The sequence below is a fragment of the Eublepharis macularius genome, chromosome 16 (genome assembly GCF_028583425.1).
Source record: "Eublepharis macularius isolate TG4126 chromosome 16, MPM_Emac_v1.0, whole genome shotgun sequence".
Classification (NCBI taxonomy): Eukaryota; Metazoa; Chordata; class Lepidosauria; order Squamata; family Eublepharidae; genus Eublepharis; species Eublepharis macularius.
In genome coordinates, this window is record NC_072805.1 from 48,324,590 (window position 1) to 48,344,197 (window position 19,608).

Here is a 19,608-nt window from a genome sequence, read left to right on the forward strand (position 1 = left end):
TGCTTGAAACAAAAGTGGAAGGGAGTCCTGCCATCTGCAACTTTTCCTGGGAAAGCGTTTGGAAGGGTGGCAGCCTGCACTTCTCTGGGGGAAGGTCTAGAAAGGGACGGGGCCTCTGGCTCCAGGTGCCATGGGGTGGGCCTACTCCCTGCCTTTCCACTGGAACTTCCCCTGGCTGCCCACCCTCTGCTTGTCCCTAGATGACCTCCCAGCAGCCTGGGACCAGAAGCTGCTGCTGTACCAGGGGGTGTCACAGGACTGGGGCTGCCCCCAACCCCCCCCCCAGCTCTTCAGCCTTTTGTGTGCGCGCGCGTGCGTGTGTGTGTGTGGGGGGGTCAAGCTCCCAGAGGCTCTGCCTGCCAGGTGGGCTGGGAATGCTGAGGGGGCTGGTTGGCCAATGGCCCTTTGGCAAGACAGGTGTGCTGTGCTGCTGAGCCAGGCTGCTGCAGACAGCTGGTTCCCTTGCCGGGGACTGGCTGAGCTTCCTGGTGGCGAAGAACAGATTGCACCGAAGTCCCCGGCCCCTCCAACTTGCCGTCCCCAGAACGCCGAGCCCGGCAAGCTATTCTTGCCGCCAGCGGGGCCCGCGCGGCTCGTGAGGCTCCAGGAATAGCTTCCCAGTCTGCGCGTTGGAGGAGCGGGGCGGGCGGGCGGGGGAGCCGCTCAGAAGCTGGCATTGTCCTTGCAGAGCGCGCCGGGCTGCTGCAGGCTCCGCGCCGGGGGTGGCGCTCCTCCGCGGTCCCGGGCGGGGTTGGGCTCGCTCCCCGCGAGCATGCCGATCGGCCGGGGGACACGGTGGCGGCGGCGGCGGCTCTCCTGCCCTGCCCTCTCCCGGGGCCGGCTCCAGCCCGGCGGGCCTGAATGAAACGTCCCTTCCCCGCTGGCTCTGGTTCCGCCTCTGCAAAGCGGGCAGGCGCCGGAAGCCTCGCCAGGGCTTGTCCCCGCCGACTGCAGCCCAAGCAAGGTAAGCGCCGGCGGCGGCCCGGCACAATGGAGCACCTGCCGCGGCGGTCGGCCTGCAGTGCGCCTCGGCCGGAGGGGGCGGTGGGTCGGGCCGCTTCCCCTCGCTCCGAGGCGCCGGGAGGCGGGGGAGCGCTTCGCGCGTGTGCCGCAGCCGCCGGGCCGCCCCGGCTGGGGAACAGGGCAGCCACCCGGCAGCCAAGATCTCCTGCCTTGCCCGGGGCGGAACTCTCGCCTTCGGAAGGCGCAAGGCGAGCAGGCGCGGCCGCTTCTTCGCCTAGCCCCGACGGCACCGTTAGCCGCACTTGGGGGCTTGCCTTGGCGTGGCCTGGAGCGGCTGGGGCTCAGCGAAGTCCGGGGAGGAGGAGGGGGCCTGGGACGCCGAGCCCTCGCGGGAGCGGGAGAGGCAGCCGCGAGGGGAGGCGCTCAGAGCCGGACCCGGGAGCCTGCCCGGTTGCGTCGCCGGCCGAGCTCGTCGAAAGCTTCCCTTCCCGGCCCTTCTCCGCAGGGCCCCGTCCACTTCTCAAGGCACACTTCGAGAGAGAGAGGGAGGGTCCATCTGAACTAGGGAGGGAGCTAACGGGGGGGCCCTTCGGAGATCCGAACTCCTTCACCGCGGCTGAAAGGCCGAAGGCTCCTGCCCTCGCGTCTTTGCCTAGCTGTGATGCCTGCATCTCCCCCTGGGGCATCCACCGCCAGGCAGGATGCGGGCGAGGCGGCGGAGATTCTGCCACTGAACTGACCCCCCCCCCCCACACACACACCGCAGGTTTACTTAGCTGCGTTTTATTGGCGGGAGGGGCTTCATTCCTACCCTTGCTGACAGGTGTCAGAAATAAAGGTGGCTATTCAGGGGCTGCATGGGGGAAACCGAGGCAGGCTGCCCGGGCGGACTTCTCCTGCAAGCCCATGCCCAGAGGCAGGCAGGCAGGCAGGCGCCCCCTGCTGGCCCCTCCCTCGCCCCAATGGAAATCGGAAGAGGCAAGGGGAAGAGGGTGCAAGGGAGCGGGCCGCAGGCCGGATCCTGGGAAGCCCTGCAACGTGTAATTTGGCAGCTGACATTTTGTTTCCTTGGCGACCCGTCCAAGCGGTAACGGGGCCCCCAGATTCTGCATCCCAGCCCTGCCACGCTCCGGCCAAGGCGGGCTATTCTATCCGCTTCCCGCCTGTCCTGAGGGCCGCCTGAGAGGGCCCAGTCCTCGCTCTGCAGAGTTGCGCCGGGGAGGCTCCTGCTGAAATGCGCGCCCCTTAGGCTCGAAGGGGCCACGAGTCGCGGCTCCCCGCGGCCACCCAGCTTAGCAGGTGCGGGAGGGGGTCAAAAGACAAGGGTGAGACCCCCCCACCCCCCTTCCAGGACCCTGCGCGGCGGGGCAAAGGCAGGGCAGGGCTGCTTGGCACCGCGGGCGGGGGTCTCCAAGGCTGCAGAGAGGAGGCCGCCCCGAGACGTCTTCCGTGCAGCCTAACCCTAACCCTCATCTTTTATTCAGCGGCCGGCATGGAAAATCCGCGGCGGGAACCTGAGCCGAGAGGCGGCCCGCTTCCCTTCTGCGAGCGAGCGAGCGGGCTCGGGGGCCGTCCGGCTGTCGGCGAGGGCCCGCTCGGAGCTGCAGCCCGGCTCCGATCCCGGCTCCGATCTCGGCGGGGAGCGGAGAGGCTCCCCGCCCGCCCGCAGCCCCCGAGTCCGGCTGGTGCGCCCTGCCGGATGGCTCCTCCCCTTCGGGGCGGGGGGCGCCCCTTCCTCTGCCCTCCTCCCGCCCTGCCCGTCGGGGCCGGGCTCCGCGGCTGCCTCCCTCGGCCTTAAAAGCGCCGCGCCGTGGCGAGGCAGCGGGCAGGCGCGGCAGGGTGAGTCCGCGCGACGTGCGTACCGAGCGCCCAGGAGAGGGGCTGGCAGGCCGGCTGGCGGGGGCGCTCTGCACGCCTCGCTTCCCGCCCGCGCCTGTGCGGGGGGGGGAGAGGCGGGACCGACCGGAGCGGGCGGCGCCCAGCCCTCGGCCGGGCGGGTCCCGGCGCCTCCTCCGCTTCCCCGGGCGCGCCGGCGGCAGGCGGGTGGCGAAGGCGGCAGCGGCGCCGAGCGCGGTCCGCGCCGTCGAGGGCGGCCGCCCGTGGCTCCTGGGCGGGGCGGGTGGCGCGGCGCGTTCCGTCCCGTCCTCAGGCGTCCCTCCGCTTCTCCGCAGATGCCCGGGAGGCTGGCGACGGGGCTGCGCGTGCTGGGGACCAGCCTCTTCGCCGGGGCCGTGCTGGGCGGCATCGTGGCGGCCTACGTGACCGGCTACCAGTTCATCCACACGGAGCAGCACTACCTGTCTTTCGGGCTGTACGGCGCCATCCTGGGCCTGCACCTGGGCGCCCAGAGCCTTTTCGCCTTCCTGGAGCACCGCCGCATGCGCCGCGCCGGCCGGCCGCTGAAGCTGCGCCAGGGCTCGGTGGCGCTCTGCATCGCCGCCTTCCAGGAGGACCCGGCCTACCTGCGCCAGTGCCTGCGCTCCGTGCAGCGCCTCTCCTGCCCGGGCCTGCGCGTGGTGCTGGTGGTGGACGGCAACGGGCCCGACGACGCCTACATGCGCGACATCTTCCACGAGGTGCTGGGCTGCGAGCGCGCCGCCTCCTACGTCTGGGCCGGCAACTTCCACGCGCCCGGCCCGGCGGGCGAGGCGGGCCCGGCCGCGCGCCACGTCCAGGCGCTGGTGCGCCGCCACGCCTACGCCTGCGTCCTGCAGCAGTGGGGCGGCAAGCGCGAGGTCATGTACACGGCCTTCCGCGCCCTCGGCGACTCCGTCGACTACGTGCAGGTGGGTCCCGGCGCGGCCCCTCCGCGGCTGCCTGCTGGAGATGGGGGGCGGGCGGGCCCTTCAGGGGCCGCCTTGGGCGAGGGCGGGCTGTGGGGCAGCGGGCGAGGGGAGGTCTGGGCCGGAGAAGGCCGCTGGTCCTCCCGGCCTGGCCGGTGCCTGCTGCGGGTCTCTCTTGGCGGCGCCTTCCTTTGGAGAGGGTTCGGGGAGCGGCACCTCTCACTTCTTCGCTGGCCCCCCTCGAGGCTCCCCACGAGGAGGCCGTAATCGGGGCAGAGATGGGCCCCCTCCGCTCTGCTCCGCTCCGCTCCGCGCCCAGGGCACCTGGGGCAGGGCTCCGCGGCAGCCACTGGCTTGGCCGAAGCGTTTTCACAGAAAGGAGAAGAGGGCCTCTTGTTTCCTCTTGGATCCGAAACCCCCCCAAACAGGTTCCCGTGTGAATGTGCCTTAGGGGAAGGCGGCAGGCTGAGACGTCTCTCTCTGTGTCCCTGGCAGGTGTGCGACTCGGACACAGTTCTGGACCCGGCCTGCACAGTGGAGATGCTGCGCATCTTGGAGGAGGATCCCCGTGTGGGCGGAGTTGGGGGAGACGTGCAGGTGAGGCGGTGCTGGCCGGGCTCCGAGAAGTTGTGACCGGACTCCCTCGGAGGAGGAGGAGGGGCAGGCCGGACTGGGAGAGAGGACATGCCGGTGGCTCTGGCTGAGCTCTGCAGTCCAGTTTGCCGCAACCTGGATCAGCCGGCCCCTGGGGCTGCTGGCAGCTCTGGGTCGAAGCCGTCACAACGGGAGCCAGTCCGTGCAGAGGGGCTCGGAGACCCTCCTTCAGTCGGCCTTCTCTCCTCTCTCCAGATCCTGAACAAGTATGACTCGTGGATCTCCTTCCTCAGCAGCGTGCGCTACTGGATGGCCTTCAACGTGGAGCGGGCCTGCCAGTCCTACTTTGGCTGTGTCCAGTGCATCAGTGGGCCCCTGGGCATGTACCGCAACTCACTGCTGCAGCAGTTCTTGGAGGACTGGTACAATCAGTCCTTCCTGGGCAGCAAGTGCAGCTTTGGGGATGACCGGCACCTCACCAACCGCGTCTTAAGCCTGGGCTACCGGACTAAGTACACGGCTCGCTCCAAGTGCCTGACCGAGACGCCCACCAGATACCTCCGCTGGCTCAACCAGCAGACCCGCTGGAGCAAGTCCTACTTCCGGGAGTGGCTCTACAATGCTCTCTGGTTTCACAAGCATCACCTCTGGATGACCTACGAGTCGGTGGTGACCGGCTTCTTCCCCTTCTTCCTCATCGCCACAGTCATCCAGCTGTTCTATCGCGGACGGGTCTGGAATATCCTCCTGTTCCTGCTGACAGTCCAGCTGGTGGGCATTATCAAGGCCACCTATGCCTGCTTCCTCCGGGGCAACACCGAGATGATTTTCATGTCCCTGTACTCCCTGCTGTACATGTCCAGCCTGCTGCCGGCCAAGATGTTCGCCATCGCCACCATCACCAAGTCCGGGTGGGGCACTTCTGGCCGCAAGACCATTGTGGTCAACTTCATTGGCCTCGTCCCCGTCTCTGTCTGGGTGGCTGTGCTGCTGGGCGGCCTGGCGTACACGGCATACAGCCAGGACTTCTTCACAGACACGGAGCTGGCTTTCCTCATCTCTGGAGCCATCCTGTACGCCTGCTACTGGGTGGCCCTGCTGATGCTGTACCTGGCCGTTGTGGCCCGGCGCTGCAGCAAGCCCCAGGAGCAGTACAGCCTGGCCTTCCTGGAGGTGTGATGGGCAGGGGGGCTGGCAGGGTTCCTCTGCCTGAGGTGGGCCTTTGGGAGGGCTGGCCCCTCCTCCTTGGCACAGGGGCCTCTCTGCCTTCGTCGTTGGTCCCCCGGGGCTGTTGGCTGGCCACTGTGCGAAACAGGCTGCTGGACCAGATGGACTCTCAAGGGTCTGATCCAGCAGGGCTCTTCTTAGCTCCTCTTGCAGCAGCTCACGGAATCCAACCCTCTGGCCTCGCTGCTGTGGAAACTACACTGGCTGTTGGGAAAAGGTGGCTGCAGGCGTACCTCCCCTTCTATGCAAACACCATGGCCCTCAGAGTAACACTGACCCGTCCTCCTCTAGCCTGAGTCTGGGGTGAGGCTCTGGGCCTCACACCCTGCCTAGCACAATCACTTCTTTCAGGTGGCCTTTGAAGAAGAGTCTTTCTGCGTCCGTCAGCCTCCCTCCTCAACCCAGTGCCTCACACGACAGGGCTTGAACCCCAGGAGGGTGGCTGAAGGAGCAGGGCTGCACCCTCGGCCACTGCAGCCGGGGCCCTGAAGCTTATCAAGAGCCGTTGGGCTCTTTGCCTAGAGAAGGGAACCTCTGGGGGCTGCCCCTTTCTGTGTTTCCTGTAAGCAAAGAAGATTTGAAAGCTCCACAGGCTGAATCCAGATTGGCCAGCTAGACATTTCCTAGGGCTGACAACGTGTGAATTTGACTGACAGTCACCAAGGTTGTCAAACTGGAGTGTTAGGAGTTTGGCAAATGGACTCCCTGTTCCTTGCTTGCCCGGCCTCCAGTTATACTTGCCACTGAACAACCCACACCTCCAGGATCGCTCCAGGTCCCGTGCTCAGTGCTCGAGTGCGGGTGGGACTGAGGTTCTCAGCACATTCAGAGACTTCTTCCACCTCCAAGGAGGGACTGCATGCCTTGAGCAGGGCTGGCAGGTGCTCTTTCCGTCCCTCTCTGGGCCCCTGCTCAACAGGGCTTCTTCCGGTGCTTCTCCTACAGACTGCCCCTCGGTGCTCTTGCAAGGGGGCTGCACAACTGCTCTGACTAGGAGAGAAAGAGGGCCTGGCGGTGCTGGAACTACCCACTCCACTCTTGGTTCTGTCTGCTCAGCTTTGAGCCTTTGAAATGCATTCCAAGTTCTCCTCTTGCAAGATGGTGCATTTATTGTGAGGAGGGGCTGCTAATGGGCTCCTGGATCCATCTGGCATTAAGCTTTGCCCCAAGGCCTAGTGGAAGTGGCCAGACCTTGCTGCTGTGCTGGAAGCGCTTCCTTCCATCCCTTCGCTTTCGGCTGCATGGGCCAGCCTGCTTCCTTCCACTAGCAAGTCTAGTCTGCCTATTGGGGGGTGGGGAGTAAGACCAGTGAAGGCCACACAGTTTCTGCACTGCCAGGTGTGTGGAATTGGGTGTTCAGTGCAAAATTTAGATTCGTAATAATCTCAAAATAGAAGAGTGCAGTAGCACCTTTAAGACTAACCAACTTTACTGTAGCATAAGCTTTCAAGAACCACAGTTCTCTGCATCTGATGAAGAGAACTGTGGTTCTCGAAAGCTTATGCTACAGTAAAGTTGGTTAGTCTACAGGACCCTTTTCTGTTTTGCTACCACAGACTAACACAGTTAACTTCTCCGTAATAATCTCAGCCATTGACTTCTTTCTCCTCCAAAAAATTTCTAAACGTCATGTGGTTTCTACCAGTTGGGCCTGCATTTTGTGAGAGGGCAGGCAAGATGGGTGGTTCCCTGGGGCTGTGTCTCTATGCCTCTGCTTCAGTTCTTCCATCCCTCCTTCCGAGATCAGGGAATCCCCAATTAAGGCATGCAAATGAAGCAATATAGAGATGAATGTTGACATAATCTTGTTTGTGTGTGAGGTTTAAGTTCTTAGTGCTGAATGTGCTCAGGATATTTTCCAAATTTCAGGCTCTCCTGCTTATGAAAGGATGTGCCGTACAGCTGTTCTCGGGTTTACCACCAGGTCCCATTGACGGGAACTCCCCACGTTTGTTTCCTTCTTTCTCCAGATTTTCAGATGTGCTTATGAGGGAGGGGGGATCCACGGGCTGGTCCTATGCAACTTAGAGAGGTCGTGTGATGAGGCAGCACCAATGATGTGGTCTCACAAATTTCCCACCTCCGCACACCGTTTGGCACGGCCCTCCAGCCCAGCAGGTGTGGGCTGGGGGCAGCTACCACTGGATGAAAAAGCCTTTGCTGTAGGCTGCTTCAGACGGAGGGGTTTATTCCTCCATTCTGTTACTCATCCCAAGATTGGGCAACCTTCCTCTGCTGTGTTTCTCTTGCAAACACAACCTCAAGTCATTCCAAAAAGTTCTCCAACGGTGGTGGAACTGCAGTTTTGCTTAAAATATGGAATTGGGAGGGGGTTGTGGGAAAGGAAGGGAATGCCTGGAACTTGTTCAAATTGCCATCCTGAGGGCTATGAGAGAAGCCCACTCACAACCTCAGGATTCCCCCCGTGGCACGTGTGCTCATGTCCAGCATCCCTCTACCTTATCTTGCTGCCTCTTCTTGTGGGGCTAGCAAACCAAGGCTTTGTTGAGGTCATACACGCTACTGACCCCTTTTTTTTCTCCTTTGGGTAAATACTGTCATGGTCTCAGCTCCATACCACTTGCCCTTCCAATGGTTTCACATCCTGAAATGTCTCGCCTTCTGACTCGGGAAGTGTCGTGGCACGAAGGGACAGACAGGCCCTGCTGAACACCAGCCTGGTTTGCACCAAGAGCAGCTTTTGTGCAGCTGCCAGCCAGGGCACAGCTAGTCCTACTGGGTCAGGATCATTTCTCCACAGGCTGTGCTCCCCCAACCTACCTCTAGGAAAGGCCAGAAATGACTCGCAAGAGGAGGCCCCCCACCTAGATAAAGGCCAGAGCAATCTACTCCTACCTCACGGAACGCTTACACAAGCTGGTAAGTTCAGAGGTCTCCCCCCATACCACATCTCTTAGTTAGCAAAAAAGGGGTCTGTATATTTTATGGGCTTGCAACTCATGCTAGAAGTGAAAGGAGGGGGTTGATGGCTGGATTTGCTTTGCATCCTGCAGACTACTGGACTAATGCCACTGGCTGTTTTGCAGGCAGATACCGCTGCTGCCAGATAAAATGGCTCTGCAGTAAGGCTGATGTGCCTAGGTGTATGCATGTATCAAAACAGGCGCATTTGACAGCTCTTGCAGGAAGCCCCGCCTCCCTGGCACTGTGACTAACAGTGGGGGGGACTCCCATCCAACTCCCCTGTCCGACTGCACTTCCTTTCCCTTGCAAGTGCCTGGAAATGCTGCTTCAGCTGCTGCTTTCTCTGCCGCCTGCGCTGGTCCCAGGCATGAGAGGCAGTGTGGATGAGGCCCAGGGCACAGCTGTGGCTTTACGCCAAACACCCTTTTTTCTACATTGAGCCATTCAGGTTTCTCTTATTTAAGATGAGGTTTATAGAAATATTTGTATTCAGTAACAACACTGAACTTATTTGTAACCTTATTTATTTTTTAACTTTTTCATATTTTTTGAAAACGTCAATGCTCTTTTTTTACTGTAAGTTTGTTACAATAAAAATACCTTGTAAAGACAGCTGTGTGTTTGTTTGGGTCCTCTTAACTACTCCCCCCTCCTATCCACCCGGAGCAAAGAGAGTGGCCAGGCAGTTCTCGAGTCACTCTGGTATGCTTGGAGAGGACCAGGCCCCACTTGGCAGACATGTGAGGCCCTCTGGCTTCCGGCTGCCAGAGGGAGGATGCCTTTGTCAAGAGAATATGAGGCTTGTTTTTGGTTTGACAAGGAAGTAATCAAGATCAGGCTGAGAGTCCAGAGTGCTCAGGTGCTGGACTGCATCCTCTGGCTGGTCTCGCTCATCTGTGCCAGAACACGAAGCTCATGTGTGTGCTCCTTCATACCATGGGAAGGATCCTGCCTCCAGCTCCGCTCTCCTCTTGGGTTTTGGCACCTTGGTCTTGTGCAGCCTGCTCTCCCAGGGGAGAGGCACCTTAATGGGGGGGGGGAGGGCATGCTCACCCCACTCTCCCGCTCCCCTTAGGCCTTCTTGGGCAGGTTGGTGATGATGGGCTTGGGGCGGGTCTTGAAAAGCAGCTTCTTCCTGATAAGGGCCGTGGCCCTGTAGTAACCGGAGCCGGGGGGAGCCTCGCCTGCAACCCCTGCCTTGGTCAGGACAGCCAGGGGCTTCTCCAGATGCACCACCTTCCCGTAGAGGATGTGGTGGCCCACCAGCAGCACCGGGGCGCCCTGCGAAGAAGACGAGAGACCGGGGTGGTGGTGGTGGTTAAGGATAGCCTCTACTCGCCCGGTGGGTTGTCAGCTCCTGGTTGGGAAATTCCTTGAGATTTGGGGGGGGAGGGGGGATGGAGCCTGGACAGAGCGGGGTTTGCGGAGGGAAAGGGCTTCAGGTGGCTCTAATGCCACAGTCCCCCTTCCAAGGCAGCCCTTTTCTCCAGGGGAACCGATCTCTGTCACCGGGAGACCAGTTGTGACCCCGGGAGATCTCCAGCCACCCCCTGGAGGCCGGCAACTGCACGGTGCCCGGCCACCCCCGGCCCCTTACCTGGCGGGTGAAGTGGAGGTCGCCCAGCAGCCGCCCCGCCAGCCCGGCCCCGTCGCGGGCCTCCACCTCGCCCTGCAGCTCCAGCAGCAGCCACTCGCCCGGGCCGCCCCCGCCGCCCGCCCTGCAAGCAAAGACGAGGCCAGGCAGGCGGTCAGGCCGGCGGCGCAAGCCCGGCGCCCCCCTCGGCCCCGGGCCCGGCCCGGCCCCACCTGCACAGCCGCAGCTGCACCATGGCCCCCCGGGCTCCCTCCGCGCGCCTCGCCTCGCCTCGCCTCGCCCGCCTTCCGCCCGGAAGCAGCGCCCTGGCCGCGCTTCCGCTTCCGGGGCAGGGCGCGCGCACGTGGGGCGCGCGAGCTGGGAGAACGACGGCGGCTCGGCGCGGCCATGGGCGACTTCCAGGTGCACCGCGTGCGGCTCTTCGCCTTCCTGCCGGCCGGGCTCCGCTGCCTCGCCGCCGGCCCCTCCGCCCGCCTGGCCGCCGCCCGCGTCGACGGCGCCCTCGAGCTCTACAGCCTGCAGGCCAACGGCTTCCAGGAGAAGGTGGGTGGGCGGCCAGGCGGGGCGGCCCGGGCAGGCCCAGGCCCAGGCCCTCCTCCCTCCCTCCCTCCCTCCCTGCGCGGGGGCAGCGGGGCTGGCGCGGCTCGGCTCCGAAGCCCGGACGGAGCTGAGAGGAGCGGCTGGCCCGAGGCCGCCGGCAGAGCTCACGGCAGGGGCGGGAGGCCCCCCGGCAGAGCCCTGACTCGCCACGCAGCCGCTGAACCGCCGGGCCACGGCAGCCCCCGTAGGGCGTCGTGATCCCCGAATGGCAGCTGGGGAGCTGGACGCGGGTGGGGGTGGGGGGCTTCCCCAAGGCAGGGGCGGGAGGCCAGGCGGCAGAGCGCTGACTCACAACCCAGCCCCTTCACCGCTATGCTCTCAGCGGGGTGAGAGGGATGGATTGCAACAAAAAGGGGGGGGGGCGCAGCCCTCAGACAGCACAAGCCCTGCCCTGATGGATGGAGCGCCCCTGGGCCTCCCCCCTCGCTTCCAAGGCTCCCTGGGTCGTTTCCCAGCTGACGGGGGGGGTGTTTGAGAGCATCAGCCTCGCCTTCAAACTAGCAAGCTCCTTTGGGGCGTCCGGTCTGGCCTCTTGCCTGTATCTGTTTGTTTTTCTCAGGTCATTCCAGGCCACGAAAGGAGGATCCCAGAGGCTCTCTCCTGGGCTGGAGGAAACCGGCTCTTTGGTGCAGGCCTCAGTGGAGAAATCATTGAATACGATCTGGAGAGGCTCAGTATCAAATATTCATTAGACGCCTTTGGAGGCCCCATCTGGAGCATGGCAGCCGATCCCACTGGAGCTCAATTAGCGGTGAGTGTGTCTGGCATTGGGGAAGCAGTGCCTGGAAACTTAGCGCCCCCCATTAGAGAGCTGCCTCCTGGGCAGGGTTGAGAGCGGCTGCGGTCTGTTCTGCAGCAGGTGTCCTGCAGGTTGCTGTGAAGGAGGCAGGAGGGTCCCAGCCCCACTTCAGGCTCTCCGTGTCCCTTGCGAGATCCTTTTGCAACTGCGGCCTGGGAGCTGTTTCTGTTTGTAGTGGTGGATGCTCCTCGTGCTGCCTGACAGAGGAGGAGGATTCCAGAGAGGGAGCTGATTCAGTCTCTCTCTTGTATAGGTTGGTTGCGAAGATGGATCTGTTAAGCTCTTCCATGTCTTACCTGAAAGAATCCAGTTTGAGAGGAGCTTGGACCGGCAGAAAGGTCGTGTATATTGGGGCAGGAGGGTGGTTGTAAACTTGAAGAATTTGTAGAGGTCAAAGGAAGTTGTGGAAGGAAGTCTCGAAACTTGTTTGTTGAGGGGTCTAAGAACATCAGGAACGCCTTGCTGGGTCAGATCACTAGGCCAGCTTTGCCCCAGCAGCCAACTAGCTTCTCCCAGAAGGCCTACATGCCAGGGTTGCAGAGGCTAAGGCTGCCTCCTGTTATTGGCTTGTAGCAGCAGGCACCAATTTTGTGTAGTGGTTGAAGAGCATCAGGACTCTAATCTGGAGAACTGGGTTTGATTCCCCACTCCTCCGCTTGAAGCCAGCTGAGTGACTTTGGGTCAGCCACAGCTCTTCCAGAGCTCTCTCAGCCCCACCCACTTCACAGGCTGATGGTTGTGGAGATAATAATGATATACTTTGTAAACAGCTCTGAGTGGGCATTAAGTTGTCCTGAAGGGTGGTGTATAAACCGAATGTTATCATTATTAATGTTATCAGAAATGCCCTGCCTCAAATCAAACAGGCTTCATTTAGCCTTCTGACTAATAGTTCACAATGGACCTCCCATCCCTGACTTGGTTCAATCCCTTTTTACGATCACCTAAGTTAGTGGTTGCCCCTGTCCTGGTAGCAGAGTTCAACAGGTTAATTATACTTAGGACTGCCTATGTATGAACCCCCAAGTTCCAGTATTACAGGAAAAAGAAAAACATGTCTTTCCTGCCTTTGTCTACTTTGTTTATATTTTTATAATTATCCCTTTCCAGTTCTGTGATTCCTCTTTTGAGGTGGGGTGACCAGAACAGCATGCCCCATCTGGTACAGGATATTGTTGTGCTGGGAAGGGGGCAGAAGCGGACATCTGGCCTGAAGGAATCTAGACTGCAAGGGGAGAGGCTGCCAACATTCTCCTCCATCGCTCTTGAGGGGTGGCTTAGAAAGGAGTGTGTGTAAAAAGATATTTGTAGTATAGGGTGAAGGCAGAGGTGGTACACTTCTTCTGGGCGTCCTTTTCCTGTATCTGCCAGGACTTCGGGGTTGCTGTTTTTGGCATAGTTGTTCCATGTGCTTCAAGCTTTGCGGAGTCACGAGCAGAGCCTGTGCTCAGCAAGGATTTTTGAAGCTGCTAGAGCCGCCCCCCCCCCCCCCCCACATCCTGTAGTCAGGACCCTGTTGATCTCGCACCTGAGATTCTCGTCTTACCCTGCAGGCCGCGTTCTGTCTGTCTCCTGGCACTCCTCTGGGGCCAGGATTGCTGCTAGCTCCATCGACCTCATCCGTGTCTTTGATGTCAAATCAGGTGAGTGTGAGCTCTGAGTGGCCAGAGGTAGGCGTACCTTGGGCTGTGCCAAGTGGCCAGGGCCTCATAGTAGCATGGCCAGGGATAAGGGGTAGGTGAAGAGGAACCCATTGATCTTCAGCTGCTGGTTGGCAACACACTTTCAATGTTTCCCTATAGTCTGGGACCTGAGCCTACAAGCCACCTCTCCTTTTGTTGCCCATTGTGATCTTTTAACACCCAAGGATGGCAATTCTGGACTGCCTTGGCGTGTGCCCAGCTGGAACATGTCGGGTCACAGAGGTGCGCACTGTGCGGTTGCTCTCTGAGTAACTCCTCAGCATCTGTGCAGCAGCATTTTTCCTCTACAAGTCACAGAAGAGCATTTGTATGTGTTATTTCGACACGACAGGGGCATTTCATCTTGGTAACGGTGTACAGATAGGACATGTTGGAAATCACCTTGTCTTTTTCTAGTGTGAAGAGTCAGCTGAGTTAAAGGTGGTCATGTTGGTGGGTAGCAAGAGCAAAGGTTAATTGTTGGGGTGCCATGCAGATCCATCACTTCCATCCTGCCATTTCGCCCCCGGTCTCCGGGATCTGCAAAGCTTCTTCCCCCCCTTGCAGTCTTTGATGTCTCGTTTGCAGGACACGCCGTCCAGCGGCTTCTTGTGGACAGACGTGCCAAAGGCTACTACACCCAGAAGAGCGTAGTGTGGAGCGTGGCCTTCCTGTCAGACGGCGCCATTGTCAGTGCAGATTCTTCTGGGAAGGTGCAGTTCTGGGACTCAGAGGTGGGCACGCTGCTCCAGACGTGTGTGGTCAGCAACTCCGCTGTGCTGTGCCTGGCAGTGTCAGAGGTAGGAGGCTGGAGCGCCGTGGGACTCAGCTTGGGTGGTTAAAGCTGGTTAAACAAGAAAAGCAAAATAAACTACTGATTCGTCTTGTGGGAGAATCAACGTACAGGATGTTATATTGATAGTTTCATTATTTTTGAGTGGTTTGGTCCCGTAAAAGAGTGGAATGGGTGTTCAGTGGGGGAAAGTGTCAGAAAATTCCCACCCAAGGCAGAACTGCGTACTGCCGAGTAAACCTGTAGAGCCAGCCTGCAGGGGGCACTCTCTGCCCAGCCACGGGTGGGCACAGCCCCTCTTGCTATCTTTGTCCTAGGGCAGCTTCCTCCTGTGTTGTGTTGCCTGCCAGCCCAAATGGTTTTGAGACAGTGGGACGGAAGAGGCACGTTGGTGGCTGCAGCGGGCAAACACGTAGGTGGAGAGGGAGGAGGAGGAGGAGGAGGAGACCCGTCAGGAGAGCCTTGATTGGACGGCTGACGGTCCACTGCAGGCAAGCCAGTGACAGAGCTAGAGGGACCTTCCTTCTGACTGCACTCTTGTGTCGGGTATTGTGTGGCTTGAATGGAAAAATAAGCCTGGTGTTTTTTGCAGTAATCACAACTTCCCTCTGCACCAAAGCGCCCCACTCAGCCACGCCTCCTAACTAATCCTTGTCCTTCCTCCTTCCCTTTGCAGGCAGAAGACAGCATTGTGGTTGGCACATCAGAGGGGGCCGTGTACCAGTTCCAGCTGCTCCCGGTGAAGATGGGCAGCACCGAGCGCCAGTGGGTGCGGACAAAGCCATTCCAGCACCACACGCACGACGTGAGGGCTGTGGCACACACGGCCACAGCGCTCATCTCTGGAGGTGGGGTGCCGTGCAGGGCTTCTCTCGGCTGCGCCGGGTGTGCTTGTCTGCTGTGACTTGGTTTGGTCTGACATCTGGCTGCCTTCCCTTCCTCCTCCCCTTTCAGGATTGGATGGACAGCTGGTGATCCGGCCACTCATGGAGAAGGTGGAGTCCAGGAGCTATGAAGCTGCGGTTCGAAAAGTCACCTTCCCCCACGTGAGTCCCTGGTCCAGAGCCCCGCAGCCTTGTGTGGCTCAGTTTGTGTTGGCCCCCCTTGGGAAGGATGCAGACACGTCTGAAGCAGGGGCTGCTGCCCTGTCTTAACACTGTGCCTTTCCACTTTGCAGAGGCGCCTTGTCTCTTGTGCCGGGAAAGCCCGTCTTCTCCTTTTCCAGTACCCACAACACCTGGAGCTGTGGAGACTTGGAGCCACCAGTGCCACGGGTGAGCCCACACGGTGTAGTCCGAGGCCTTATGTTCAAGTCCTTTGGTAGCATCTTGCCCAGATGGACCCTCATCTGCCTGCCCTTGCAGCTGGGAAATCCTGGTCCCTAGGCAGATGCAGAAAAGAAGGCATTTGGGCCCGCTCTGGCCCATGGGCAATTCTGCTGCTTCTTTCCTGTGCCCCAAATCCCCATCAAGTGAGGCCTGGCTTAGTGTGATCAGTGGCTCTTGTTTCTTGCTCCAGGAAGAGATGGGGAAGTCTTGCCTGTGTCCTGCCCCCCTGAGCACTTGCTCCAGCTCAAGAACAAGGTGAGGCAGCCTGGTGAAGGGCTGGGTCTCTGCCAGAAGGACGCTGGTGTATCTCCGTTCCTGTCCTGTCTCCTCTCCGGTGGCAGACTGGGCAACAAGCAAATGCCCACTTAAAATATGCGCCAAATTCTCATGCATTTGCTGAGCTGCAGTAGCCTAAAGCAGTCCGAAAGAACGAGGCTTTGCCTTGGCCGAGTCTCCCCTGGTTGTGGGCCTGGCCACTGCAAAAGGTTGGCTGCTTCAGCTTGGCTTAGGGACGAAATGGTCAAGGAGGCGGAGGGGATGGCCGTGTGAGGGTCAGCCGCCTGTATGCGCTCACACACCCCCTTCCCCGCTTTTCTTGGCAGGGCCCTGAGCACATCAGCAGCAGCTGCATCTCGCCCTGTGGCGGCTGGATTGCCTACTCCACGGCTTCGCGACTGTGTCTATACCGAGTGCAGCTCACGGGCGAGCAAGTTGCCCTGCAGAGGGTGAGTGGAGGGGAGGTGGGGTCGGGCCGCTGGAGCGAGGAGGTGGGCCGTGCTGACCCCAGCTCATCTCCCCAAAGGTTCCCAAGGTGCCAAAACTGGCTCGTGGAGCCCACCAGCTCCTTTTTTCTGTGGACTCGACTCGATTGTTTGTGGCATCGGATCAGGGCTCTGTGCATATGCTCAAGCTCTTGCAGTCAGGGGCCTGCAAGCACCTGCTCACCCTCCACCCCGGCTCAGGTAAGAAGACCCTTTTCTCTTGCGGGGCGGGAGGGCCTTTCCTGGTTAGTACGTTTTATTGTACGCTCTTAAAAAGCACTCGAGTTCCAGATGGCATACAGAGTTCTCCCTTTTTCCATTTTATCCTCACAGCAGTCCTGTGAGGTAGGTTAAGCTGAGGGTATGCGACTAGCCCCAGGTCACTCCCCCTGTTGGGATTTGAACCTGGGACTCCAGGATGGCCCAACTCAATGAGCCTCCCGTGTGTATTTGTAAGGAAAGCTGGTCACACCCTCACCTCGTGGCGGCTTCTCCCTGTTGAAAGGGAAGCACTCAGTTGTGTGAAGACTCCTTGCGACTTTGCCGCCTGTCCTTCCAAGAATGGAGCTGATCTCCCCCGCCCTGCCCCTTTCGTGCGCTGGTGCCATAAACTTGCTTTCTGTGACTGCTTCATTTTTGGCTCCCCCCCCCCGCCCCTTGCAGAATCCACAGAAGCTGCGCTGCTGCTGGCAGTGAGTGCCGATAGCAGCTGGTTAGCTGTTGCTAGTAGCGATGGGCAAGTCAACATCTACAACCTGCAAAATGCCAAGGTGAGCCCAGACCCTTCCTCCCCTGCCCCCCCCCCATCCCTGGCTCTGGCAGCAGGAGGCCCCTGTTGCTTGCAGGAGGCTGCCTGGCTGGGTGGGACTGAAGCTGGTGGGAGGGAGCTGGCCGGGCTCAGCAGAGCAGAGCAGGGAAGGCTGGCCAGTTCTTCCTCTGCTCCCAACAGCACCTCTCTTTCTCTGTCCAGCCTCACTGCATGGTGCCTGCATACAGCTGCCCAGTGACTGCCCTGGCCATTCACCCAGTGACCAACAACCTGGTTGTTGCCCATTCAGATCAGCAGGTGAGGCCCCCTCCCTCCCGCCGCGTCTTGGAGCGCTTGCAACATTTCAGGTGGGAGGGGAAGTGATGCGCAGCTGCCCCCGCAGAGATTTCTTGCTGCTGCTCTTCCAATCTGTCCTCCTTGCTCAAGAGGGCCCAAAGGGGGGGGGGCGGTTTCTCTCCAGTCTGGGAGAGCTGCTGCCATCGTGGCAAGGAACCAGGCCTCGTGGGCAGCTAGTGCTGCAGCCCCTGGGCAATCATTCGAATCCTACTTGCAGGACTGAAGTCAAAAGGCTTCTCCCTCTCGGTGTTGTTTCCTCCTATTAACCCTCAGCTGTAGCTCATGTGTTCTGCACAAACACTGAAATGCTCAGCGTGTCTCTCTCCACTCTTAAACATTGCTAGTCATGGTGGTCTCTTTGGCATGGCAGTGCAGCTGAGCGGAGCCCCCTCGACCCCCCCCCCACTTTTCCAGGTGTTTGAATTCAGCATCCTGGACAAAGCGTACACGCCCTGGAGCCGGAAGGTGCAGCAGCAAGGCCTGCACAGGGACTGGCTGGAGCGCGACACGCCTGTCACTCACATCGCCTTCAACCCCAAGGAGTCCAGCCACATCCTGCTGCATGACACGCATATGTTCTGCCTCCTGGACAAGTCCCTGGTGAGTGCGGCCAAGAAGGCAGGGGGACCGTCTACCTTGCAGGAAGCCTCAGGCCTCCTCGGGCAGCCTTGGGCTGAGTCCACAAGGCTCCTGGCCGGGGAGGAGAGGAATGAGCCCCTTCCTGCCCTGGCAAAGGAACCATGCCGAGAGAGAGCATGATGCTGGAAGGCAAAGAGCGGTGCTCGCTGTCCTATGGAAGTTGCTCAGAAATGTGGGTTTCACTCCACTTGTTGTAACTGCTGGCAAATGGTTTCCTCCAGCCACTACCAGAGGACACGGCCATTCTATGCAACCAGCCATCGCTGAAGCACCTGCCCAGGGCGGCCCGGCACAAGTCTGCCCACGCCTTCAAGATCTGCAAGAAATACCAGGTGAGCGTTTGCACAGCAAGCAGGCCCAGGCAGTCGCTGCGAAGGTGTGTCTTGGGCTGGCATAGAACCGTCCGCAGCCTGGCAGAAAGCTTAGTGTGGAGGTGTTGGCAGACGGTGGGCTCTTTTCAGCCCCTGGGGCTGCCAGCTTCTGACCCACTCTTCGTGCCGCGTTTCTCCCTCCCTGCCTGCAGCCTCTGCTGTTTGTGGATCTGCTGGATGAGAAAACCTTTGTGGTGGTGGAGCGGCCCCTGATGGACATCAAAGCACAGCTGCCCCCGCCTGTCTATCAGAAGAAGTTTGGCACGTAAAGGCTGCACTGGTCAGTGTGAAAACTCTCTGTGCTGTAAGACCTCTGCAGAACTGCAGCCAGGCTGCCTCTTCGTCTTCCCGGCTGCAGGAGCCCAGGGCAGCAGTCTCCCAGGTGCGCTGACGCTGAAGCAGGTGAGCTTGGCGCAGGGCAAGCCCGCCACTCTCAGCTCCTGCATCCAGCTCCCCTGCCCTTTTCTCTTGCTTCCCCCCCCCCCCCCCGGACATTTCTCAGATGCTGGAGTCTTTTTTACAACCCTGCAATCCAGGCTGGGAAGAAAAGTCCATGCTGTCCTTGACGAATGGCAGCTGAAGGCGTGGCTGGGTTCCTTTGAGTCAGAATGGCTGGTAGTCTAGTTGCCTCGGGAGGTTCTTTGGAAATGGACCGGAGCACCTCCTGGCCAACGCAGGAGCCAGGGTCCAAGATCCCAGCCGGCTTCCAGACTGCCTTCTAATGTTCCCAGGGCCCTGCTGGCAGACGAGTTAACTGGTTTCAGTCCACTCACCCAGCCGGGGAAGAGGCTGCCCCCTCCTTTCAGCTGCTTTTCTCTGGAAATTGGGAGCATGTTGCTAAGTTTCTGGGATTCCTGCGCAATGAGAACTCTGCAGATTTGGGGCATCCAAAAAAAGCCCCCAAAGAAAAACACACCAGGCTGCTGGGGTGGGGAATTTGTGGGGGGCAGGGTGGAGAGAAATTTGTGAAGCTGCTCGAGGGACAGCCTGCTGGGACCCTTGTGGAAGCTGAAAGGATCAAGATGGAAACCTGACTGAAGATCGGGCTGAATCTAGAACTCATCAACTCTCATTCAGCTGTGAGACATCAAGGTCTTTGCAAAACAGTGGGCTGTAGTTTGTTGCACAGATATTTACTATTGATTTTGGGCCAGTTTAAAATGTATTTGTGAGGTGGTCATGAAAGTAAAACGTCACTTCTCTTAATGCCTTGAATTTAAGAATGCAACAGTTTAAAAGTCCTTCGACAAAACCACAAAGGTCTACTTCAAACAGAAAAGGAGACAATTGGTGCCTTGCTGGGAGACCGAGTAGCCAGTTACAAGGTGCTTTTATCTGATGATAAAAATACCTACTGGAGCATTGTTTCCAATCATTTACAAAAATGTTAATACAGTTGGATCCTTCAGTACATTTCACTGGAACCATTTTCATTTGCACTTTG

The 19,608-nt window shown here is 59.7% G+C and overlaps 3 protein-coding genes across 3 annotated transcripts; 2 read left to right on the forward strand and 1 right to left on the reverse strand.

The window, feature by feature from the left end:
- The first annotated feature begins 3,134 nt into the window (after nucleotides 1-3,134).
- HAS3 (hyaluronan synthase 3) lies at nucleotides 3,135-5,519 on the forward strand. Its single transcript, XM_055000674.1, has 3 exons — nucleotides 3,135-3,749; nucleotides 4,242-4,343; nucleotides 4,596-5,519. The coding sequence occupies exons 1-3, from the start codon at nucleotides 3,135-3,137 to the stop codon at nucleotides 5,517-5,519; spliced, it is 1,641 nt and encodes a 546-aa protein (XP_054856649.1).
- Nucleotides 5,520-8,999: 3,480 nt separating this feature from the next.
- CHTF8 (chromosome transmission fidelity factor 8) lies at nucleotides 9,000-10,373 on the reverse strand. The gene is made up of 3 exons (XM_055000562.1): nucleotides 10,299-10,373; nucleotides 10,090-10,210; nucleotides 9,000-9,773 (listed from the first exon to the last, which is right to left on the reverse strand). The coding sequence occupies exons 1-3, from the start codon at nucleotides 10,319-10,321 to the stop codon at nucleotides 9,564-9,566; spliced, it is 354 nt and encodes a 117-aa protein (XP_054856537.1). The 5' UTR covers nucleotides 10,322-10,373; the 3' UTR covers nucleotides 9,000-9,563.
- Nucleotides 10,374-10,467: 94 nt separating this feature from the next.
- Nucleotides 10,468-19,370, forward strand: UTP4 (UTP4 small subunit processome component). Its single transcript, XM_055000217.1, has 16 exons — nucleotides 10,468-10,629; nucleotides 11,246-11,437; nucleotides 11,739-11,823; nucleotides 13,039-13,128; nucleotides 13,756-13,967; nucleotides 14,637-14,808; nucleotides 14,915-15,006; nucleotides 15,138-15,234; nucleotides 15,479-15,543; nucleotides 15,891-16,013; nucleotides 16,091-16,250; nucleotides 16,713-16,819; nucleotides 17,020-17,115; nucleotides 17,569-17,754; nucleotides 18,015-18,125; nucleotides 18,317-19,370. The coding sequence occupies exons 1-16, from the start codon at nucleotides 10,474-10,476 to the stop codon at nucleotides 18,431-18,433; spliced, it is 2,061 nt and encodes a 686-aa protein (XP_054856192.1). The 5' UTR covers nucleotides 10,468-10,473; the 3' UTR covers nucleotides 18,434-19,370.
- Nucleotides 19,371-19,608: the final 238 nt, after the last annotated feature.